Genomic DNA, 25,964 nt, shown 5'->3' on the forward strand with positions numbered 1-25,964 from the left:
CTGACTTCTCCCCCGGCTCAAGGTGTGAATCTGCGGGACGTCCTTCCGGCCAGGACCTTTCAGGGTCCTTGAGCAGCCCGCAGGCACAACTGTGGCTTTCTGAAGGAATCCATCATCATCGTCATCATCATCATCATTGAAGCCTCAAGGCTGAAACTTGGAAAGCCTTCTTGGAGGCAGCTGGGTGGCTCCACAGCCAGGATGAGAGATGGGAGGTCCTGGGTTCAAATCTGGCCTCAGACATTTCCTAACTGTATGACGCTGGGCAAGTCACTTAACCCCAATTGCCTAGCCCTTCCCACTCTTCTGCCTTGGAATCCATACCTAATATTAATTCTAAGACAGAAGGTAAAGGTTTAGGGAAAAAAAAAAAGATGATCTCATTTAGAGGTGGCTCAGTGGATGGAGAGCCAGGACTAGAAATGGGAGGTCCTGGGTTCAAATTTGGCCTCAGACACTTCCCAGCTCTGTGACCGTAGGCAAGTCACTTGACCTCCACTGCCTCGCCCTTACCACTCTTCTGCCTTGGAGCCAAAACACAGTGTTGATTCCAAGATGGAAGGTCAGGGTTTAAAAAAAAAAGGAAGCCTTCTTACACAATCCTTGTTGCCCATGGGCAAGCGACCTCCATGTCTGCCCAGTACCTGTTTCCTCTTCCATGCTCCCCTGCCATCGTTACTGGCACCGGTAGGCACCCTTCCTGGTCAGATGCCCATCTCTGGTGGTCGGTCCTCTTTCTGTACAACCCTTCAAGGCTGTATGCTTGCTGCCCCCCTTTTCAGATAATTCAACCGAGGCTCACGGAGGTTACCGAAGCCAGGATCTAGGAGTATAATACACTATGGGGAGGTTGAGGTGGGCTTCAGGAAACTCCACATTTCTCCAGAGAAGAACCAGAGTTCTCCATCTTGTTTAATTTATTTAGAATTTATTTTATAAGTTACAAATGCTACAAGTTGTGCTTTAGAAGTTATACATTTTTATAAATTCTAACTTGTTTATCACTTCAGAAGCTCTATAGCTTGTTTAAATGACAAACGTGTACTTTCCTTTGAATGCAGGCCAAGTTGTGCCTGGCAGCAGATTTTCCTTGTACTCTCCATATGGTAAACTCCCAGTTCAACAGAAGGAAAACATTCAGCAAGAAGCGTCAGATCTTTCTGGGTCACCACATGGAGAACTCAATGAGTCACACATTATGCTGCCTGTGAAAGGCCAGTTTTGGGGGCAGCTGGGTAGCTCAGTGGATGGAGAGTCAGGCCTAGAGACAGGAGGTCCTGGGATCAAATCTAGCCTGAGACACTTTCCAGCTGGGTGACCCTGGACAAGTCACTTCACCCCCATTGCCTAGCCCTTTATCACTCTTCTGCCTTAGAGCCAATACACAGTATTGACTCCCAGATGGAAGGTGAGGGTTCAAAAAAAAAAAAGGCCAGTTTCTTTCAGGATCTTGTTCATAAACTGGACAACTTGGCCCCTCTAGAGCTTTCCAGTCATCTGACTGTCAGACACCAGCATGACTGACTTACTTGGTGTCCTTCCAATGCGACCCTCCATCTCCCGACTAAAGTTATTTACTTGCGTCTCCCGCATTGAATGTTAGCTCCTGGGGGACAGTGACTTTTTGCCTTTCTTTGCATCATCAGTGCTTAGTGTGAAGCCTAACACATAGTAGGTGGTTGAGTGTTGGCTCAGCATCCATCGCCTGCTCCCCAGATCCTCTTCTGGACACCACGAGGATGTCCCACGGGCATTTCCAACACAGCAGGCCCAAAGACAAGCTTTCCATCTTCCCCTACAACATACTTCTTCCTAATGTTGTCCTGTATGCCAAGGATAAGGTCATGCCAGTCATTTAAGGCTGAAGTCTCAGTCATCATTGGCTTCCCTCTCTGGCCCCTCCCTAAATAGTTCCCAAGTCTCTCTCATTTCTGTCCCCTTCTCTCTACTCAGCCATTGCTCTAGTTGAGGTCCCTAGGCATTTCCTCATTGGCCTCCCTCTTAATCCATTTCCCACATGGCTGGCTACTTCCCACCTTCTCACTCATCACTTGCCAAATCCCTGTTCATCATCCCTGCCAGGCAAGCACCCCCTAAAACAGCCCCCCTTCCTTGTTCTGTACCTGGGGTCTCGATTATCGACTTATGGGTCTTTGATTATTGCTTCCAGATCTTTGGGTCTAGCTCCAGTATGGCTCTTGAACTCCAATCTTGAATCACCAGTCACTCTCTGGGCCTCCCAAAGGACAGTGTCCAAAGCGAGAGCCCACTGCTCTTTTAAGCTTCCTATACCTGTATGTTTGTCTATTTCTCTTTTAAAAAAACTCTTCATCTTCTGTCTTAGAATCAATACTATGTATTGGTTCCAAGGCAGAAGAAAGGTAAAGGCATGACTTGTCCAGGGTCACATAGCTAGGAAGTGGCTGAGGCTAGATTTGAACCCAAGACTTCAAGTCTGTAGCCTGACTCTCAATCCATTGAGCTCTCTAATTGCCCCAACTTCCTATTTCTCTTGAGGGCACTATGATGCTTCCATTTCTTCAAGATTCAAAACCTTGACATGATCCTCAATTGGTTCATTTGCACAGCTACCACCTTATTCCAGGATATTACAAACTGGCTTCCCTGCCTTGTCTTTACCCCTACAATCCATCCTCCATGCAATTGCCCAAAGGATGTTCCCAAATCACAGGTCTGACTAGGTCATGTCCCTGTTTAAGAAATTTCAGTGGCTCCCTATTGCCCTCCAGTCAACTATAGAGTCCTCTGTCTGGTATTCTACAGCCTGATAACCCTTTCCAGCCTAACTATTTATATAGGATTTCCCTTCACACACTCTAAGCAGTGCCATCCTGGCTGTTCATCAGACATTAAAGTCTCATTTCTCACCTCTGTGCCCTTACACAGGCTGACCTCCCTGCTGCAAATATCCTCCCCCTGCATCCTTACTGTTGATTCTGAGAAGCTGTAGTTTCCTTCGAGCCTCAGTTCAAACACCACCTCCCGTGAGAGGCTTGGTCTTACTCCTCTCAGTTTTCCCCCTCCAAAAACATGTATCTTCTGATTAGTTAGTATTTGCTTCATATGAGCTTATACCCATCTATGTGGCTTCCCCTGATAACACTGAAGCTCTTTGGGACAAGGCGATTTTGTTTTTGTATCCACAGTGCCTTCATGTGATTGTTGAGAATGGTGCTTAATAGATGCTCTGAGCCCTCCTTCCAAACTTATTTTACAGCTTTTCTTCCAGCCCACATGACCTACTGACTGCTGCCCAAAATAGACATCCCATCTCTTCTCTAGCACCTTCGCACCAGTTGTCCTTCCAGGTGTAAGGGGGAAAAAAGGGATTAATTATGTAAAAAAGTTGGCCTGGATTATTTTAATATAGGGTCACCAGGAATTTAATTTATTCCAAAGAGAATTATTTACAATTTATTTACAAAATATAGAAAGAGTGAAGTTAGAAAATCAGAGAGAGGTTAGGGTAAGATATCTAGCCTAAGCACTAAGCAAATTACTCCGACCCCTGGCTCAAAACCAGGCAGGGCGTTTTAGTCTTTAACCAGAGAGGCCTCGGCCCTTGTAGCCCAGGACCTGGGAAAGCAGGGAGCCTCTCTCAAGAGATGGGTCTCTCCTGAGGCCAGTCTCTTCAGAATATCCAGGAAAAGCGTCGGCTCTTTCACTCACCACGTGTCAGTCCAAAGGAAGAGATTTAAGAACAGCCTCGCCAGGAACAAGGTTTCAGGTCCAGTCAGCAGATTTTTCTCCAGTCTCAACTCCAAAGAACGAAGAACTCCCTCTCACAGGAAGTAATTGTAATTCCTTTTAGAGACACTTTCTTTTGCGTCACTTCCTGTGCCTTCCTCCACTTTTTACATGGACAAATCATAGTCTAAAGCAGGGGTCCCCAAACTTTTTACAAAGGGGGCCAGTTCACCCACTGTTCCTCAGACCACTGGAGGACTGGACTATAAAACCCTAACCTTAATCGGGCAGCAGTATACACTGCGGAATCCCCTCCCGCAGATTGTTGCTCATGCTAACATCTTCCATCGTGCATCCACATAATCCTTTGTGCGGCGCCTCGTTCTCGTTCAGTTACTCTCAGAACAAGGCACCATGAAAAGGATTATGTCACCGGAAGTAGTACTGTATGTGAGTGATGCTGCGCTTTGTGGTGCCACCACCTACCGTGCTCCTCTCACTGACCACCAATGAAAGAGGTGCCCCTCCGGAAGTGCGGTGGGGGCCAGATAAATGGCCTCAGGACCACATGTGGCCTGTAGGCTGTAGTTTGGGGACTCCTGGTCTAAAGCCTTGCTTAGGACTGCCCAGGGGCAGTCAGTCGATTCTGATGCGTCACTCACTATTGCACATGTGGGTCACAGACCTCCCACTTAATGATTAAGTGGGATGTTCACATTTTTGGTGATTAAATCTAAACATAGGCAGGGTTTCAATTTAATCTTCCCAATTAGGGGAGAGTTAAATTTAATCTTCCACACAGGCTTAGCTCAATCAGTGAATTGGGAAGCATTTATTAAGCTCCTACTATGTGCCAGTCACTGTGCTAAGTGCTGGGTATACAAAAAGAGGCAGAAGACAAGCTGTGCTCTTGAGAAGCTTACCGCCAAACCAATATCCACAAAGCGAGTTATAGACAGGACAAAGACATGTACAGAAGATTCCTCCACAAAACCTTTCCTGATTGTGCTCTCTGTCTCTGTCTCTCCTCATCGCTTATACTTATTAGGTAGGATACACAGGGTTCTTTTTGACTTTGTATCCCCTTGACTTTGTATGGGCTTTGCACATAGCTGGTTCCCCATAAATCTGAGTTAAGTTCAACCGAATTCTTTCTACTAAGTTGAAATTCATGGCACATATGTGCATCGTTCACACCCCCTTGAAGAATCTCTTCACGCTCCATCCCATGGGAAGACAAGTTGTCCATTTTCCCTTTTTTTTTTCCAGAGGACTTCCGACGGACAGCTGCATCTAGTATCCTCAAGTGGGTTGTCAATCACCACAGTTATAACAAAAATAAATACAAGATCAAAAAGGAAGAAAGTGAAGAAGAGATGAACCGAAACAAAGGTATTTTGGGCAATAATAACAGATGTATTCCTTGTATGTTAAAAAAATTAAGATTAGCTACACTCTGAGTCCTGAAGGAGATAGTATTCCTGCTCAAGATGAGGGGAGACAGAGATAACAGGCAGCAGAAGGGACACAGAAATGCTCAACTCTTATTTCTGTTGTTTTCTCTGCCAAGGAGAATGACCTTTGGTGGGGAAAGAGCAGAGCAGAAATGGCTAATGATAGCCCAAACAAGTAAGGAGATAGTAAAGAAAAAACCCAGCAAAACAACAACAACAACAAAAATCAGGTTGGTTGCCTTTGATTACTTCAAGTCCCTCAGCTCAGATTAACCACATCCAGGATCCTGGAAGAACTGGCACTCTGGTTGCTGAGCTGCTATCAGTGATCTTTGAAAGATCACAGAGGCTGGTTGAGGTCCAGGAATGTCCAATGAAAGCAAGTAGTATTCCAGTTTTCAAAGCTAGGAAGGAAATAAAGTTTGCAAACTAGACCAATGAACTTGACTTTGATTTCTGGCAAAATTCCAGAACATATTATTAAAGGGATGGTTGATAAACAGTTAGAAAAGGAAGCAGTAAGTCTTTGTCAAGAACAAGACTAAACTAGGGTTCCTTTTTTGGGCAGGATTAATAAACTGGCCGAGAAGATCATACATTGGGAGGAAGGGAGGGAATAATTGGGTATGCCATTGGTAGAGTTGATCTTGATTTTAGTAGAACACTTCCCATAGTTGCTTCTTATCTTAAATCAGAAAAATACTGGTGGTGAATTTCCATGTTTCCTCCAAATTCTGCCCCAGAACTCAGTTGTTACCTGTTGCTGTTAACACTTGGGTAGAGAACACTTCAAAGTCTCTTCGGAGACTTGATTCCTAGAAACCTTAGTGCTAGGTCTCCACAATCTGCCTCTGTCTTTACACACAGTAGCTCTAAAGTTGTCTAGCCAGAAGATTATAGCTCCTTCTTATTTCCCTTGAGAATCCCTTGCTCACTTAGGAGAGATATCTGCTGCTACCTCAGGATGTTCATAGACTGTTTGCCCATGCCCAAGATCATCCCAGATGACCATCCCTAGTGCAAAATGCTTCGGAGAGTTCCAACTTCTGTACTTGAACTGTTTTTGAGCACTTGTCCTGATTTACCTTGAGTTCCTTGTCCAAAGTCCCATAGTCTCCACATATTCAGATCTTTCAGGGCTTTTGCCATCCCACTTGGGGCTCTGGAATGGTGCCACTGGATAATATCTGATGACATCAGTGGGCTCTCTCTGGTGGTTTGTTATGTCTTTTGGGAGTAATCCCTAAAAGACAGAGTCCCTGAGTGTGGGATCTTTTACTGGATCTTCATTGATTTCTGCGGCTTTTCCAAGTTTCTCCCTCATCCTCTTATCATCCCCTATGAAATGTGAAAGAAACCAAGCCTGTCCAACCTGTTCACAAAGGCCAACTTATTTGTAGTTATCATTGGATTGTGGCTTTTTATCCTAAAGTGAGGTAAGAACTGGGGTATAAGCAAAGGACTCACAATACTTATGGTAATTTCATGGATCTTGGTAGGAGGAAGTTTCAGGATGCCCAAGATGTCTGAAGCTACCTAAATATTGAAGGGAATTTCCCGGTATTAGGGAAGAGAAAGCATCCTGTCCTTAGACATTCCCTAGACAACACGACCAGTAAAACTTAAAGCTCTCTCGTTCTCTCTCTCTCTCTCTCTGTATCTCCTTTCCTTTTCCTCTTTGCCTTACTTTCCCTCCCTTTCCCATCCATCCTCCACCTCTCTCTCCCTCTCCTTCCCTCCCTCCCTCTCTTTCCTTCTTCCCTTTCTCTCTCTCTCTCTGTGTCTTTCAGAGTTTTAGCTTCTTTCTATATAAAATAGAGACAGTCATGCCAGTTTGGTTTGCTTCCAAAGCAGATCAGGAGAGTTCCAAAACTATTTAGTGAGCACCGAATATGTGCTCTGTCGGGGTCGGTGCATTCTTTTCCAATCTGTGGGTGCCAGGGAGCCAGCCCAAGGAAACATTCGGAAGGGCTTTGACAAATGACGGAAAGCACGAGGCTAGCCGGCTGCACCTTGATGGCACTCGCCTTTTTAAAAAGGAATATTTTATTTCTTCAATCACATACCAAAAAAAATCCAACATCCATTCCTCAAACCCCCAGTTCAAATTCTCCCTCCCCCCCCCCCCCAGGCGGCAGGCAATTTGTTATTGGTTCTGTGCCTGCACACAACATCAGGCTGGGAAGGAAGTAGCTAGCTAGAGGGCAAGCTGTCCGGAAGGGGCAGGACGTTTTCGCGGAGGTCAGCTCACAAGGTGTCACTTTATGGCACGTGCTTGGCCCTTGGCTGCCTTCTGAGCTGCCATCCTCAGCCGGGGTCCAGCCCAGCTCCGGTTCTCTTTCGCTCTGGGGCCCCACTTAGGAACAGACGGACAGACTGGAGGGTTTGGAGCCAGGCGGTCAGAGAACTGAGGGCACGAAGGACGGCCTGAAGGAATGGCGCGGGGAAGCCCAGGCTCGGATCCTCGGATGCTCAGGAGCAGATTTAGGCTGCAGCTCTAGAGCAGCTTCCAGGGGGCTCGCAGGGAAGGGGCTGCCTTGGGCGCCGGAGGGCTCCCCTCCCTTGGCGACGCTAGTGCGGTAGGAGGAGGAGCCCGGCAGCCCCTCCGAGGTCCCGTCCAGCTGCGAGGCGCTGCGCTGCCTTCTGTCATCCCGTCCCACGTCCGCATGTGTTTGCTTTTCAGATCAAGGCACTCCTGAAGGCAGGAAAGCTGCGGTCGACCTGCCGGGGGAACTCATCGAAGCGGCTTGCAAGGTGTGCGAGAACTACCTCGGGCAGCTGGAGCACGACGACATCGACCTCTCGGCCGAGTCCCTGAAGACCCTCTCCGAGGCCGAGTGGACGGAGCTCATCCAGCAGTACTACAACCTCGTCCAGTAAGAAGCCGCCTCCTGCCCCCAGGGAACCCGGGGAGGGCGGGGCTAGGCAGAGCCTGCCTGGGCGGAGCGAGCGAGCGCGCGCGCGCGCAGCAGCGCCTCCCCGCGCCCTCCCCGCCCGGGCCCCAGGCAGAGCTTCCCAGAAACAGAGCCCCGGAAAGAGGGCAGCTTTCCCGCGGGGGTCCCGTCCGAGGCCTCCCCTTCAGACGAGGCCCCGGACAGCTCAGGATCCGTCCGTTTGATGAGCAAATGCAGACACTTCCCATGTTACCGCTCCGCCAGGGGAGTACACGTGTGGATAGCAATGACCAGAGCAGACGCATGCGCACACCCACACCCATACTGCCACCTGGCCAGAGCATGTCTTTGTCGAGCCTCTGCTTCTTCCTGATGGACATCAAGCCTCTCTGTCTGCGTCTTTCTTCTCCCGGTCTGTGTCTCTGTCCTTTGTCTCTCTCTTCCCTCCCTGGGTCTCTCTGTCTCTCCCTCTGCCTGTCTGTCCTTTGTCTCTCTCTTCTCTCTGTCTCTCCCTCTGCCTGACTGTGTCTCTGTCCTGTCTCTCTCTTCCCTCTCTGTCTGCGTCTCTCTGTCTCTCCCTCTGCCTGTCTGTGTCTCTGTCCTTTGTCTCTCTCATCTCTCTTCCCCCCTCTGCCTCTCTTCTCTTCCTGTTTTCCCCTCTCTGTCTGTCTCTGTCTGTTCCTTCCCACAACTCTGCCTTTGTCTCTCTCTTTACTGAACCTTGTTGTGTCTCCTTCCTCTGCTTTGTCCTCTTTTCTGGGTGATTCTGCTGGTCTCTCATGATCTCAGTCCCCGTCTCCTTGGCCCAATACGTGCCTGCTCTGTTATCATCTGCTGGGGTCCAGTGACTGGAAAGGCAGCCTCTAGAATCCCTTGTCATCCCCAGTTCAGTGGGGCTGTTTAGCCCTTCCCTATTCTTGGTTCTGCCAGACAATATGACAGACACCTGTATTCAATCAAAAAATCATTTAAATGGTGTGGGCAACTGGGTGGGTCAGTGGATGGAGAGTCAGGCCTAGAGACAGGAGGTCCTGGGTTCAAATCTGGTCTCAGATACTTCCCAGCTGTGTGACCCTGGGCAAGTCACTTAACCCCCAATGCCTAGCCCTTAGCACTCTTCTACCTTGGAAACAATACTTAGTATTGATTCAAGCTGGAAGGTGGGTTTTAAAAAATAATTTCTTTAGGATTTGGCTAACAAGGAAGAGAAGGACATCAGTGGGGGGGGGGAGGGAGAGAATTTGGAACTAAAAAAGAAAAACAAAACAAAAATAACCCTCCACCAAAAAGCCCTCAGCCTAGAAGAGAGGGTTGGATAGAAAGCTCCTGGGAAAAGCTTAACGAAGGAACAGACAGAACTACTTCAGGGGGGAGGAAACTGGCCATCCAATGTCCATTCCTTGGGTGCCTGCCAATGTGCAGCTTACAGCAAGACCTCTGCAGAGCCTCAGGCCTGGACTGTGGGGTCGTGTGACCGGATCCTGTCTCTGCATGTTTGCCCTCTTCTCCTGGCGCCACCACTCCTCAGGGGCTCCCCTTTCTGTGTAGCTCCTTCCCACCCCCCCCATCGGCCCCCAGCTTTTCAAACCCCGCATCGCCTGGAATGTTCCCCACCAATCGGGTTCCACCTGTGAAAAGGCCTGAAGCCCTCCAGCCAGAGAATTCCCAGCCCTGAGCATCACGGAAAATGACGTCTGAGCAGATTCTCCCCTTGGTCCCGTCCTTGGCATATGACCTCATCAAGGAGATAATTAGATTCCGTCCTAGAACAGGGGGTTTCAATCTAGTTCACTCTTTAAAAAAAGAAAACCCTCACCTTCAGTCTTGGAATCAACACCGTGTATTGGCTCCAAGGCGATAGAGGGGTGAGGAGTGGCCAGTGGGGGGATAAGTGACTCGCCCAGGGTCACCCAGCTGGGACGGGTCTGAGGGCAGATTGAGCTCCATCGTCTCCGGGCCCGGCTGCATTGTCACCGTCCTTACACATTTTCTTCAGTCTTGCTCCCTGTCCTTTCCTACAGTCCTTACTACAAAGTGTCAGGTCAGTCCCAGAACTGATCTTTGAAGTTTGGGTGCGCTTTTGTTTTCCCAGAGATGGGCTCCTTGAGCTCTAACTAGATTTTCTTGATTTTCTTTTTAGTGGTGATGCCTATATTCCTGCTTCAAAGACTTACTTTGCCCAGTGTCAGACTATTCTGAATAAAATCATGTCCGTGAACCCCCAGTCTGAAATTGATGGCATGAGGAACATTTGGATCTTAAAGCCAGGAGCCAAATCCAGGGGCAGAGGTAAGCATTGTTGGCAGCTGGGGCCTGGCTTCTACTCCTGGCGCTCTTGCCACTCCTTCATTTTACAGGCGAGGAAACTGAGGAGCAGAGGGGAGAGACTTTGCCCAAGGTATCTCAGCAGGTTGATGGCAAAGATAAGAATCAAGTTGGGGTCTTCTGACTCCACGTCAGGTCTTGGGCTCTTTCCCTCTAGGAACATAGTTATGGCCCATGGAGTGGGTTTCGATAAGACCCCAGACCCATTCAGACGGTGCACTGTATGAATGTCACCTTTGAAAAGAATCCCACAGGTGTTCTTTTTGGGAATTGCTCTGTCAGTCAGCTCTGATTAAGCGCCTACTGTGTGTCCGGCTCTGGAGAGGTCAGTTGGCCATCTGGCTATCCTCAATCCTGTAGCAAGGGTTAGAGGTCGAGTCTAACTCTCTGACACTACTCTTTATGTAGGTTTGATCTTCATTTCATTCTTCCACTTACCCTGGGGGGTTGAGGTGGGGGGCCGGGGCTGGCCTTATCCACATTTTACAGATGAGGAATCTGAGGCAGAGATGAAGTGACTTGATCCAGGGCCACTTAGCTAGTAAGAGTCTGTATGTGGTACGTGGATTGGATCTTCCAGACCTCAGTTGCCACACTCTACCCACTGCCCCACTGCTGGATAGAAAATATGCTGTGTGTATGTGACCCATCCCATGTCAGAAGGGATCCCTCCCCACTCCCAGGCCTTCTCCAGGGGTTACATCACAGTGGTGGATGAGTGTCAATGAAGGGATGGAATGGCTCTACAGATTGCAACAAACATTTTCAAGACACTTATTCTGTGGGGGAAGAGGGAAGAACAGAGTATATTTAAGATTTACTTCTTGTCCCTACAAGAAACTTACTCTAGTCTGCTATAGGGACAAAATAACATTAACTCAGTTACAACACATCATAGATAATATTACATATTAAGGGATGGCGGGAGAAGATCCTTTCAGACAGAAGGAATCAGAGAAGGCTTCCTGGAGGAGGTTGGACTTCTAATTGGGCTTTAAAAGACAAGTAGAAATGCAGCAGGTGAAGTGAGGGAGGTGGAGATATCAAGAACAGCCTGACCAACAATATAGAGGCAGAAGAGCAGTGTGAGGCAGTGATGGATAGGGCATAGAAGAGAGCACATAGGGCAGTAATAAGATGACTGGGGGGGGGGGCAGTTAGGTGGCTCAGTGGATTGAGAGCCAGACTTGGAGATAGGAGGTCCAGGCCTCAGATACTTCCTAGCTGTGTGACCTGGGTAAGTCACTTTATCCCCACTGCCTAGCCCTTAATGCTCTTCTGCCTTGGAACCAATACACTGTATTGATTCTAAAATGGAAGATGAGGGTTGAAAAAAATTTGCACCTCAAAATGACAGGAGTCAAAAACCAACAAGATGGAGAGAGGGGGCTCTCCTGTGAAAAACAACTTAAAAGGTAGACAGATTGTGACAATTTCCACAGGATAAGGGGAAACTGGAAGTAAAACTAGAAGTAAAAACTACACAACACCTGCTCCAGATTCCAAGCCAGGCCAATTTCACTAACCCCGGACCCTGCATACATCAACAACAGAACATCCCACACCCACCCCTTGAAGTCCCAAACCCTGGCACACAGCCCAAAGTGAGACTCCAAAGTCTGGAACTCTTGGCCCTTTCAAGCCTGAGCTGTGGTGAAGCCTCTAGCCTCAGGGCAAAATAGCTCACAGTGCTGAGTCCTGCAAGCCATCAATAGAAGAGACAGAATCAGTAGTTTTCAGAACTCTTAGTCCATAGGCCAAAAAAAGGCTGGGAAAAGGAACAAACAGCAAAAGAAAAAAACTAACCATAGAAAATTTCTATGGAGATGAAGAGCAAGGCACAGAGTCAGTAGGGGATGGTGAGATACAAGCAATCACATGCAAAATGCTAGAAGAACTTAAAAAAGGAATTCAAAATCAAATAAGAGAAGTAGAAGAAAAAATGGGGAAAAGGAATGAAAGTAATGCAAAAAAAAACAGTTTAAAAAGTAAAATTGGGTCACTTGGAAAAAGAGGCACCAAAATCCAATGAAGAAAAGGGTTGGCCAACTAGAAAAGGAGGTAAAAAAAAGTTCAGTAAAGAAAAGAGTTCCATGAAAAGTAGAATGGGCCAAAAGGAAAAGGAGGATCAAAAGGTCATGGAAGAAATTCAGTCTTTAAAAAATATAATTATGCAAATAGAAGTTAATGACTTCAAGAGACATCAAGAAACAATAAAACAAAATCAAACAAATGAAAAAATAGAAGAAAATATGAAATACATCATGAAAAAAAAACAACTGACCCTGGAAAATAGATGGAGAGACAATTTAAAAATTGTTGGACTACCTTTAAGTCATGATAAAAAAAATCATAGACACCATATTACAAGAAATTATCAAAGAAAACTTCCCTGATGTTCTTTAACAAGAGGGTAAAACAGAAATGGAAAGAATCCACAGATCACCTCTAGAAATAAATCCCCAAATGGCAACTCCCAGGAACACTATAGCTAAGTTCAAGAGCTCCCAAATCAAGGAGAAAATACAAGCATCCAGAAAGAAACAATTCAAATATGGAACCCCAGTCAGAATTATACAGGATCTGACATCTTCCACGTTGAAGGATTAGAAGGATTGGAATATGATATTCCAGAAGGCAAGGGAACTGGATTTACAACAAAGAATCACCTACCCATCAAAATTGATCACATTCTTTCAAGGGAAAATATGGTCATCTAATAAAATAGAAGTTTTCCAAGCACTTTTGATGAAAAGACCAAACTTAAACAGAAAATTTATGTCCAAATATAAAATTTAAGAGAAGCAAAAAGGTAAATTAAGAAAAAAATAAGGGCCTCAATAAGGTTGAATTGTTTATATTCCTATATGGAAAGATGATATTTGTAACTCTTGAAAATTTTATCATTGTCATAGTAGACAGAGGGCGTGGTAGTAAGCTAATTAGGATGATATGCAAAAAAATCAAGGGGTGAAAAGAGGATTGCACTAAGAGAAATGGGAAGAGAGAACTAAAATGGGGTAAATTATATTGCATAAAGAACTATGGGCAGGGTGTGTGTGATTACAATGGAGGGGAGGATGAGGGTGATGACAGGTAATTCAAACCTTACTCTCATTGGAATTGGCTCAGAGAGGGAATAACAACCAGATTCATTGGGATAGAGAATCCTATCTTACCTTATAGAGGAGTTGAAGAAGAATAAGAAAGGAGGTGGTGGGGAGGGGAATAATAAAAGGGAGGGGGAAGTTGAGAGGGTGATTAAAGCAAAGAGGAAACCAAAATAGAGGGGAACACACAAATGATAATCATAACTGTGAATTTAAATGGGATGGATTCACTCAGAAAATAGAAGTGTATAGCAGAATGGATTGAAAACCAGAATCCTACAATATGTTGTTTACAAGAAACACATTGGCAACACATTGGAGAGAGGTAAAGGTAAGGGGCTGGAGCAGAATATATTGGGCTTCAACTGAGATAAAAAAGGCAAGATCATGATCTCAGACAAAGCTAAAGCAAAAACAGATCTGATTAAAAGAGATAGGAAAAGTAATTACATCTTGATAAAAGGTAGTATAGAGAATGAAATAATATCAGTAATTAATTTATATGCACCAAAATATATGCACCTCCATATTTTTAAAGGAGAAACTAGGACCTTTTAAAGGAGCTTAAAGAGGAAATAGATAGTAAAACTATACTAGTGAGGGGACATCAACCTTTCCCTATCAGAGCTAGATAAACCTAACCAGAAAATAAGAAAGAAATAATGGAAATGAATGAAATTTTAGAAAAATTAGATTTAATAGATGTCTGGAGAAAATTGAATTGGGATAAAAAGGAATATACTTTCTTTTCAGCAGCACATGGTATAGATACAAAGATTGACCATGTATTAGGTTATAAAAACTTCATAACAAAGTGCAGAAAAGCAGAAATAATAAATGCAACTTTTCCAGATCATAATGCAATAAAAATTATAATAAGGGTTCATGGAAAGACAACTTAAAAATTAATTGGAAACTAAATAATCTAATTCTTCCAAATGGGTGGGTCAAAGAGCAAATCATAACAATCATTGATTTCATTAAAGAGAAAGATAATGAGGAGACAACATACCAAAATTTATGGAATGCAATCAAAGGTCTACTTGGGAAAATTTATGTCCCTGAATGCTTATATCAATAAAAGAGAGAAAAAGTAGACTAATGATGCAATAAAAAAGTAGAAAAAGAACAAATTAAAAATCACTAATTAAATACTAACATGGAAATCCTAAAAACCAAAGGAGAAATTAATAAAATTGAAAGTAAAAGAACTATTGAACTAATAAATAAGACTAGGATATGGTTCTATGGGGAAAATAAAAAACAAATAAAATAGAGCACTGGTTAATTTGATTTAAAAAAGGAAAGAAAAGAATAAAATTACCAGTATCAAAAGTAAAAATAGTGATTTCACCTCCAATGAAGAGGAAATTTAAGCAATCATTAAGAGCTTCCCCCACCCCAATTATATGACAATAACTCTGATAATCTAGGTGAAATGGGTGAATATTTATCAAAATATAAATTGCTTATATTAACAAAAGAGGAAACAGACCTCTTAAATAATCCCATCTCAGAAAAAAGAAATTAAGCAAGCCATCAGTGAACTCCCTAATAAAAAATCCTCAGGTCCAGATTGATTCACAAGTGGATTCTGTCAAATATTTAGAGAAAAATTAAGCCCAATGCTATACAAACTATTGGCAAAGTAAAATCAAAGAAGGAGTCCTACCAAATTCTTTTTATGACACAGATATGTTGCCATTACCTAGGGCAGGATGACCAAAAACAGAGAAAGAAAATTACAGACCAATTTCCTGTAAAAAATCTTAAATAGAATATTAGCAAAGAAACTTCAGCAATATATTGTGAACTTTATTCACTATGACCAGGTGGAATTTGTATCAGGAATGTAAGGCTGAATTAATATTAGGAAAACTATCAGCATAATTGACCATATCAATAATCAAACTAACAGAAATCACATGATTAGCTTAATAGATGCAGAAAAGTCTTAGACAAAATGCAACACCCATTCTTATTAAAAAACACTAGCACTTAACAAAAATAAATAATGTGGAAATATGTTTTGTGTGATGATACGTGTATAATCCAAATTTAATTGCTTGCCAGCTCTGGGAGGGAGGAGAGAAAAAGGGAGGGAGACAATTTGGATCATATAACATCAGAAAACTTATGTGGAAATTTGTTATTACATGTAATTTGTAATAAATAAATAATATTGAAAAGAAACAAAAGAATGAAAAAATAGAAGAAAATGTGAAATATGCCTTTGGAAAAATAACTGATCTGAAAAATAGATCAAGATGAGATAATTTAAGAGTTATTGGACTACCTGAAAGCAATGATTTTTAAGAAGAACCTACATGTCATATTTCAGGAAATTATTGAGGAAAACTGCTTTATATATCCTAGAATTCGAGGGTAAAATAGAAATGGAAAGAATCCACCAATCACCTCCTAGAAGAGATCCCAAATAAAAACTCCCTGTGATATTATAGTCTATATATTATTATTATATATAGTGTACCTAGATCAAGGTAAAAATTTTGTAGGCAACTAAAAAGAAATAACCAATATTGTGGAATCACCATCAGGATCACAAAGGATTTAGCAGCTTTCACATTAAAATAGCAGAGGGTTTGGAATATTATATTCTAGAAGGTAAAGGAGCCAGAATTACAAACAAGACTATCCTATGCAGCAAAACTGCATATAATCCTTCAGAAGAAAGCTTGGATGTTCAATGAAATAGAGGATTTTCAAACATTCCTAATGAAAAGACCAGAGCTGAATAGAAAATATGACTTCCAAATACGAGATTTAAGAGGAGCATAAAAAGATAACATGAAAGAGAAATCAGAAGGGACTCAATAAAGTTTAAAATGCTTATTCCTATATGGGAAGATGATACTGATAACTCCTAAGAACTTTATTATTTGGGCAGTTTTAGGGAGTTTACATAGAGGCCATGGGTGTGTGATGACCATGATGGGATGTTTTAAAGTTAAGGGGTGAGAAAGAGGGGTGTACTAGGAGGGGGACAGAAGGGGAAGATTGGGGGAAATTATCTCACATAAAAGATGTATGAAAGAAAATTTTTGCAGTGGAAGGGAAGATGGTGGGTAGTAAGCCATGCTTCAGCCTTTCTCATTGGAAGTGGCTCACAAAGGAAATACGCACAGGGAAAAGAGAAAGGTGGGAGGCTGTTAGAAGGGAGGGCAAATTAAGGGGCAGTGGTCAGAAGCAAACCAGACTTTTTAAGGAGAAACAGAGTTAAAAGAGAACAAGAAGGATAAACAGGGGAAAAAATAGGATGGACAAAAATACATGTATTCATAATGCAAATGTGAATGGAATGAACCCACCCATAAAACAGAAGCACATAGCAGAATAGTTTAAAAACCAGAATTCGATAATATATTATTCACAAGAACACATCTGAAGCAGGGAGAAACACAGCAAAGATGAGGGACTGGAACAGACTCTTTTATGTTTCAACTAAAGTAAAAAAAGTGGGGAGAGCAATCATGATCTCAGACAAAGCAAAAGCAAATATAGTTCTAAATAAAAGAAAGAAGGAAGGAAACTACATCTTGATAAAAGGTGCCATATACAATGTTAAACATATGTACCAAATGGGGAGAAGTTAAATGAGCTACAGGAGTAATAAACAGTAAAACTGTACTAGTGGGGGGGGGGTCTCAACTTTCCCCTTTCAGAACTAGATAAAATAAACAAGGAAGAAGTCAAGACTATGAATACAATTTTAGAAACATTAAATATTATAGGCCTCTGGAAAAAAAGAGTGTAAATAAAAAGAAAATACCCTTTTTTCATCTGTACATGATACCTTCACAAAAATTGTCCATGTATTAGTCCATAAAACCTCATGAACAAATGCAGAAAAATTAAATGAATCCTTTTCAGACCATAATGCCATAAAAAATCACATTCAACAAAGGGCGTCTAAGTGATAGGAGAGATTTTTGTTCTTTGTACTTTTATCTCCAATACCTGACTCATAGTATGTTTAATAAATAGTTGATTGATTGATTGGTTGTTGAAAGGTCTGGTAGTGAATGAGATTATCAAGGGATAGTATGAGGAAAAGAAGGCCTAAGACAGAGCCCTGGGAACATCCCTATCAATGGTCAGGAAAAGGATAAGGAGCCATGGGAGGGTCAGAGAAGGAGGAAAATCAAGAGTGAGTGGAAGCTGGGGGCAGCTGGGGTAGCTCAGTGGATTGAGAGCCAGGCCTAGAGATGGGAGGTCCTAGGTTCCAATCCGGCCTCAGACACTTCCTAGCTGTGTGACCCTGGGCAAGTCACTTAACCCTCATTGCCTAGCCCTTACCACTCTTCTGCCTTGGAGCCAATACACAGTATTGATTGATTCCAAGATGGAAGGTAAGGCTTAAAAAAAAAGTGAGTGGAAATTGAGAGATTCCAGAGGAAGGGAGCAATTAACTGGATTCTTAGCTTCATTAGGGCCAAAGAGGAAGAGGACGAGAAGAACTCATTGGATCTAGTGATTAGAAAGTCCCTCAGAACCTTTGAGAGGGCAGTTTCAGTAGACTGGTAGGGGCTTGAGGACTATGTGTGAGAGGAGGGAGATAAAGAGGCTTCACAATGAAGGGGAGAAAGGGATGGAACCAAAGAGCAGGTTTAGAGGGAAAGAAAGGGAAAGCAGATGGCAAGGAGAAATTGGTGCTACAAGAAAAAAAGACGATGGAGTGAGATAAATTATAAAGTCAAATATTAAAAGAGAGAAATTTTCAAATTTCTTCCCCCACCACACTTCTTCCCAGCCCCTCTCACCCACTGCCTCGTCCTTGCCTGGGGCTTGGTGCTTGGAGGGCCCACTGCTGTGGTTTGGCTCTGGTTCCAATCTCTGTTTCCACCCTGGGAGTCTTGCTTATGGCTGAGGGAGGAGGGACAGCACTGTACCCAGCTTTACGAAGAGCCAGGCCACCCATCTGCCCTTAGTGAGGAGTTTTTTCCTTTCAGACATCATATGTATGGACAGAGTGGAAGAAATTATGAAACTTGTAACGTCGGATAACATTCCTGCCAAGGATAACAAGTGGGTGGTCCAAAAGTACATTGAGACGCCCCTGCTGATTTACGATACCAAGTTTGATATCAGACAGTGGTTTCTTGTCACGGATTGGAATCCCCTGACGATTTGGTTCTACAAAGAAAGTTACTTGAGGTTCTCAACTCAGCGGTTCTCCTTAGACAGTTTGGACAGGTAAGTCCCCCACGTGAAAGGCGTGTGGTGTCTCTGAAATGCTAAGTCACCCACAGAAAGGACATTTGATTATTCATGTTTGCTTGCATCACTTGCTAATGTACGTATCCTTACATTTCTGACAGCTGTTGATGGATTCAGCCAGGTGAGGAGGAAGTTGTCAGCTGAGGGTTCTCTTCTTGGCCCTCTTGTGGGAGGGCCAGTAGCAAGCCTTAAGGTGGTGAGTCACTCACTGGGTACGCCACAGGTTTGAGAACTTACTGAGTCATTAATTACTGCTGGAAGTGGTGGTGTCAGTGGGACAACCTGGGAGTGCTGTGGCATTGCTTTCAAAATATGAGCACAGTGAGAGTTGTTGGAGAGCCCAGCACTGCATTGTCCTTTGTGTCCCCTCTCTGATCTAGGCTTCTGGTGGTCCCAGCATCTGCTTGGTGCTCCTTTGCCTCAGGGAGAAGATGGACAAATAAGGGATGCCTAGCACACAGGCAGTATCCTGGGACTGGCTGTAGTGAGGATGCTGTGGCAGAGGCCTTGGCCAGCCTGTCTGGCCTCTCTTGCTTTCTGGGCCTGGGAGCCCATCCTCCACTGACCAGGCCACATATGTGCTTCCTGTAGAAGCCCACTGGAGTTTGTGAACTGGCAAATGAAGCCTGGAGTTAGAATGAGAAGACTAGCCCTGTAAGGGATGGCCCTGGAGTCTGACCACATTCTTTCCTGCCTTCCCCATTGCTGGGACATGTGTGTGTGGTGGGGAGGGTGCTGCTCTTGGCCTAGGATTTTGAGATTTAGAATAGGACAGGCCAGTTCAGATCATTCATTTATCTAGTTTACAAATAAGAAGACCAACCCAGAGAGGGTCTAACTCGTGCTTGCAGCCCACAGCTAGTAAGGACCAGAACCAGGATAGGAACTGAGCTCTCCTGACTCCACGGCCACCTTCTTCCACACTTGGATGCCTAGGCTTGAACTCTCCACTTTCCTCAGCCTCAGCCCCAGCAGCACGATACTGTAATAGGGAACTGGCCTAGAGGGATATGAGATGATACAACCCACCTAAGAACTTCCCAGAGCCAGTAAAAAACTTATAAAAAAACAAGGTTTATAAAGGTAGTTAAGACCGTAACACTCTTAAATACTAAACTCCGCCCAACTCTAAGGCTCCCCAGAAAAGAGAGCCAGCCCTCTCTTTCTTCTCTGGGCCCTGCCTACAGCTCCCTGCTCTATCTATCCCTCCCCACACTATCTGACTCTAACCTGATCTGCCCACTAGTGATAACAAAAAGGAAAGGGAAAAGCCTGGGTTTGGCTGCACGAAGTAACCCAAATTCCAAATGAAAGACTTTGGATTGCCTTAGCCCAAGAGGATTTCTGGCAGATGGACCACTAACAGATGATCTTTGTACTTGGAAAATGGTTTCCTCCAAATCAGTTCTCTTCTAAGAAGTCAGTAACTTCTCCACGAAATTTTGACTATCTAGGGAAAATCTCTTAGAGCAAAACCTCCTTCAGCTTGTTGGAAATCCAGGCAGGATTTCAGAAGGAAGTAAGTCAGTTATTGTCAGTTCGAACTCCCATAATTCCTCTCTCCTTCCCAGAATCCTCTCCCAGGGCTTGTATCAAAATTTCCTTCTTTTAGCTAATCCCTGAGACTACTTTATCCCTAACTTCCATTCCTACAATACAAAGGGGCTGTTTTAGGGTGAAGGGTCCAGTCTGTGGTCTAGATCTCTGTGTCCATTTGGGGCTGCTGGATGTGAGCCACATCCTGACCCAAAGGCTCCGCGTTAGGCATCTAGGTTATCATTTATTCCTAACCTTCAGGGACTCCCCACAGCCTTTTTTTCCATCTACCTTTCCAGACATTGTTCTTTGGGCGTGATATCCTCTATGCTCCACAAAGGCCACCTAACCCACCCCCCTCACTTTATAGATGCGGAACCTGGGACTGAAGGTCATATATGTGGGAACCATCTATCCCCCATGATCCTGGAGTTCCCTCTTCCCTGGCCTCCAATTTCCAGATCCTCTTCCATCAAATTTACTAAGCCTTCCCTAATCTCCCCAGGGAAAAGTTTTCTCCCCTTGGATTTTCCCATGACTCTTTGCTCCGTCCCTCCCCTGCTCTTGAGACATCCCCATCCCAATCCCAGAAGACTCTGTTTCTTGAAGGCAGAGACCATCGCTTCAAGAAATGCCTTCCCTAAACTCAGCAGGCACGTCATTAATATCTGAATACACACATTCAGTAGGTGCCTCTGATGCCCGGGTGCTTTTGGCTCCCTCTGAGGAGTCTGTGCTTTCATTGACATCGGGGAACCCCTTGCCAGCCGTGGGAGGGGAAGGAAGACAGTTGGAATCCTATCACTCTGGAATTTGTTATTATTCTATATAATGGGTAAGAATGACATCTCTAATCAAAAACGTAGAGCGGCAGCTCATGGAAACCTCCTCATTTGTGCTTTTTCAAGCTAGTATGATTCTAGATGCCGGATTCCTACAGAAAATCCACTTCTGATGGAGTGGAATGGTTAGGAATAGAGAATGTTTAGGAATCTAGTCATGAGCGTCTGCCCGTTGGCCGTCTGACCTTCCTAGTGCAGCCCCAGATAGGTGCTCGGTGTCGTCCTCTTTGGAGTCTCCTGGTTTCAAGTGCATTCAGAAGAATGATGCGCGTGGGTGGCCGTGCGCTTGGGCAGGGAGGGGGCAGTGTGCAGGAGAGACAGTGGGTCAGTGGCTGTTCTGGCCAGTGCCCTGGGAGGCTGCTGGGAGGGAGGGAGGTCAGAATTGACTGTGATGTGGTCCCCTCAGCATCAGCCTAGAAGGTTGCCAATAGGAGGCAAGTGGACGCTTTCTTCTTGGCGAGGACCCCAGACTCCAGAGGGCCTGCTCTGGGGATCTCACTGTTTCTTCAGGTGAACTGATAGGGATTGGGGGGGCCTGAGATTTCGGAGCTCATTTCACTGGCCTCAAGAAGGCCAGGCATCCGGACCCTTCTGGACTGGAGAGACACCCGTTGCTTTTGCTTCTTGCCTGCCCATTCATTCCTGCCCTGGTGGTGCCGCCTGGGGGGCTGGGCCACAGGGAAGGCCTCTGGGAGTGGCACCTGTCTCCCGCCTTGGAGGGCTGCTTGTGACCTGGGCAGAGGTCGGTGCCAGGGCAGAGCTGTGGTCCGGGTTTGCTGGAGGTCTCGTGGAGTCCGTTGGGGCAGTGAGGGCCTCTTGTTCTTCCACCCCACTTGCCCAGGGCTGTCGTGCTTCCGTCGTTGGCCTCTGGAGCGTGAGGTGGAGCCAAGGCCTTCTCAGAAGCAAAGGGCTCTCTGGGGGGATGGGGGAGCAGCGGCGGGCCCCAGGGCAGAGGGGAGGGAGGTGCCCCAAGACTGGCAGGCGCACCCTGGAGGCTCTGGGTCCTGGGGGTGGGGGAGGCCCCCACAGGGACTGATGACCTGCTCTGTGTGTTGCTTTCAGCGCCATCCATCTTTGCAATAACTCCATCCAGAAGCACTTCAAGAACGCCAAGGACCGGAGCCCGCTGCTGCCCTGCTACAACATGTGGACCAGCACCAAGTTCCAGGAGTACCTGCAGAAGCGGGGCCGCGGCAACGTCTGGCACAACATCATCTACCCGTCCATGAAGAAGGCCATCACCCACACCATGAAGGTGGCGCAGGACCACGTGGAGGCCCGCAAAAACAGCTTCGAGCTCTACGGCGCCGACTTCATCCTGGGCAAGGACTTCAAGCCTTGGCTCATCGAGATCAACTCCAGCCCCACCATGTTCCCGTCCACTCCGGTCACAGCCCAGCTTTGTGCCCAGGTGCAGGAGGACACCATCAAGGTGGTCGTGGACAGGAAAACGGACCGCAACTGCGACATCGGCAACTTTGAGCTCCTGTGGAGACAAGTAAGCGGGATCCGGGGGGCTGCCGGACGTCAGGGGGAGGGCCTGGCCCTGATCTGGGCTCCGGCGCGCCGGGGGGCGAGACCCTTAATGCCCCCAGGCCCGACGGGCTCTGAGAAGATCCAGAGGATCCAGAATGGCTTTGGGAGAAGAAGGGGCTCCAGCCTCCCTAGACGGGCCTTCCCCGGGGCCCTGCCATGTGCTCTGAAGCCCCCCCTACTTTCCTCCTCCTCAGGTCCCCGCCTCCTAGCTTTCCTCAAGCCCAGGCTGAAGCAGCCTCTTCCACGAAGCCTTCCTGGGCTTGGAGGCCACTCGCACAGGATGCTTTGGGGAAAATGTGTGACTTGGTGGCAAGAGTGGTGGATGTGGCTTCGGCTGGGCCCCAGGCTGGGCCCTGCCTCCCGGGGGTGGGAGGATTTGTGGAAAGGGCTTGCGAAGGCCTGGCATCCCTCAATCCATGCCAGCGCGTCAGGAGCCCTGATAGGCTGAGGGCCAGGACTTTTGGATGTCCACCCCACCCCCACCCCGGGGCTCTGTGCAATAAGTATCCGAGGAAAGGGAAGAGCTCCCAAGCACTTGGCCTGGGTACTCTGGGGGGAGGGCTGATGAGGAAGGGGGCCTTTCTCCCCACCCGATGGGGCGCCTGGGGAGGGGAGCCCGCCAGACACGTTGTGGGGCTACCTTGCCGTCTGCTCTGCCCTTCCTCCCTTCCCGGGATGGGGCAGGATTCGCCCCGGCCCACGTCCCCTGGGCCCCCCAGGCTGTGCTCTGACGGGTGTTGTTTCCCCCCAGCCTGCGGTGGAGCTGCCCCCCTTCAATGGCTCCAACCTCTTCGTGGAAGGCTTCAGCATTCAGAAAGGAAAGAAACATGGAACTCCGGTCACCACCATCACCCTTGGGAACCCCCTGCCCCCCGGGCACATCCTGAGAAACAAGAGCTCCCAGCAGGACCAGGCGGCCGAGCAGACGGCGCCCTCCAAGCAGGAGCCCAAGCCCCGGGACGACAAGGGCCTTTCCTGCATCCTGCCGATGCCCCTGAAGAGAGGCTCGGGCCGAACGTACAAGCTCAACTCGGTCTACAACAAGACGCTCGGCACCATGGAATTTCCCTCGTTTGCGATTCGGCACCTGGAAAACATCTCCCACAAGTCTGGGTTTCCCAAAGCTAAGAACACGAAGCTCGCAGACCCCGCCGTATTGAGCACTGCCTCCATTGCTTCTGTGTTGCAGACCATCCGGTCCTTGGAGAACCCTGTGTTCCAGCCGCTCAAAGGCTCAGGTAACGTTGCCTTTCTCCCCGCCTGCTCCCCAGCCCCTTAGGGTGCCCAGGGCACTCTTCCCCGCCTCCAGTGCCTGCAGAGGGGCAGCCCTCGCTCAGCCCCTCTGGGCGCCCAGCCTCACTTTCCTCATCTTGGAAACAGAACCGTCCCGGCCTTGACTCTAGTCTCAAGAGAGCCTTGCCAAAGCCCGGCTTCTCTGGATGCTCGGGGGGAAAGGAGCCTGGAATTGGGAGGTAGAAGGCCCGAGTTCAAATGTGAACTCTTCTGGGTACTTAGTCAAGACGCCTGCCTCTCTGGGGCTCAGCTACCGTCCGTGGTAAGACTGGGGCCGTCGGCACCAACGGTATCCCGAGCATCTGGGCGATGCTTTGCCCTCAGGCGTGTGTCATGCATGTGCACACATGTTGCACGCACCGTGTGGGGCGTGTCTGTCTAGACTGTACACGGTGTGTACCTGGGTTAGGTGTGTGAACATCCACATTCAGTGTATCTGTGTTACGTCTATATGATTGCACTTGTCCCACCCAGCAGCCCTCTGAGCTGGGGGCGCTCGGAGGATGGAGGCTGAGAAAGACGACTCCGGGGGCCACAGCTAGTGAGTGTCCGAAGCGGGAAATGAACTCGCGCCTTCTGGCCTCCTGGTCCAGCGCCGTATCATGCCGGGTGCTCTCTTGGATCCCTCATGCCGCCATTGTGATTCCTGGCCATCAGTGAGGAAGCTCTTGGGGCCCCTGATGGTGTGTGATGCTCTGCAGTGTCCCTGTGACGTCTGGTCCAGGCATATTCGTTTCATTTCATTTTTAAAGTGAAAATGGTAATATATATTTTTTCCAATGAACCAAGAGCAACGTTTGACATTCTCCCGGTCCTCTCCCTTTCTCCCATTGAGAAGACAAGCCGTTTGACAGAGGCTATCCATCTGCAGTCATAGAAAACACATTTCTTTATTAGCCATGATGTGAAAGAAAACACAGACAGAAAACCAGAAAAAGAAAAAAAAAGATGTTGAGGATCTACATTTAGACTCTCAGTTCTCCTTCTGGAGGTAGAGAGCATTTTTCATTGTCACTCCTTCAGATTGTTGTGCTGATGGCTGAGAATAGCTAATTCATTCATAATTGATCATCGTAGAATATCGTGGTTACTGTGTAAACTGTTCCCTTGGTTCTGCTCACTTCACTTTGCATCAGCTTTCCCAAAATCATCCTATTTGTCATTTCTTAGAGCACAAACTCAGACCAACAAGCTGATCAGTGGGACATTTATTCAAGGTCCAGGAATGGCAATTAATGACCCCACACTGCCTTATTCTAACTCTTTGCCACCATAAAAAGAGCCGCTATAAATATTTTTGTCCAAGTATGTGTCCTTTCCCCTTTTTATTGTTTCTTTGGAATGCAGATCCAGTATTACTGGGTCAAAGGGTATGCACAGTTTTATAGCAATAGTTCCAAATTGCCTTCCAGAATGGTTGGGTCAGTTCACAAGTCCACCAACAATGCATTGGTGTCCCGATTTTGCTTTGTCCCCTCCACTTTCCTTTTTGCCATTTTCCTTTACTGCCACATTGTCCAATCTGAAAGGTATGAGGTGGTGCCTCAGCATTGTTTTAATTTGGATTTCTCTAATCAAGAGTGACTTAGAACATTTTTTTCACATGATTATTGATGACTTTGATTTCTTCATCTGAAAATTGCTTGTTCATATTCTTTGACCATTTGTCAATTGGGCAGTGGCTTGGATTCTTATAAATATGACTTAGTTCTCTATAATTTTGAGAAATTAGACCTTTATCAGAGAAAATTGTTATAAACATTTCCCTGCACTTTGTTGTTTCCCTTCTAATCTTGGTTGCATTGGTTTTGTTAGTACAAGAATTTTTAAATTTAATATAATCAAAATAATTCATTTTACATCTTATAACTCTTGTTTGGTCATAAATTTTCCCCTTCTCCAAATATCTGCCAAGTAAACTATTCTGTGTTCCTATAATTTACATAGGGTATCACTCTTTATATCTAAATCGCATATCCATTTTGACCGTATCTTTGTATAGGTGTGAGATATTGGTCTATACTTACC

At 46.1% G+C, this 25,964-nt stretch overlaps 1 protein-coding gene across 16 annotated transcripts in view; it reads left to right on the plus strand.

Moving 5' to 3' along the window:
- The window catches only part of TTLL8 (tubulin tyrosine ligase like 8), a 62,799-nt gene that overhangs the window by 25,623 nt on the left and 11,212 nt on the right, over positions 1-25,964 (plus strand). For all 16 annotated transcript variants that reach the window (XR_008911955.1, XM_056797577.1, XM_056797585.1 and 13 more), the window contains 6 exons: positions 4,978-5,100; positions 7,846-8,038; positions 10,197-10,345; positions 18,462-18,705; positions 22,170-22,605; positions 23,395-23,881. Coding sequence is in view for 15 of the 16 variants with exons in the window: in XM_056797577.1 (XP_056653555.1) it covers positions 4,978-5,100; positions 7,846-8,038; positions 10,197-10,345; positions 18,462-18,705; positions 22,170-22,605; positions 23,395-23,881 (1,632 nt within the window). In the remaining variant the exon portion in view is untranslated. The remainder of the gene's footprint in view (positions 1-4,977; positions 5,101-7,845; positions 8,039-10,196; positions 10,346-18,461; positions 18,706-22,169; positions 22,606-23,394; positions 23,882-25,964) is intronic.

The sequence above is a fragment of the Monodelphis domestica genome, chromosome 5 (genome assembly GCF_027887165.1).
Source record: "Monodelphis domestica isolate mMonDom1 chromosome 5, mMonDom1.pri, whole genome shotgun sequence".
Taxonomy (NCBI): domain Eukaryota; kingdom Metazoa; phylum Chordata; class Mammalia; order Didelphimorphia; family Didelphidae; genus Monodelphis; species Monodelphis domestica.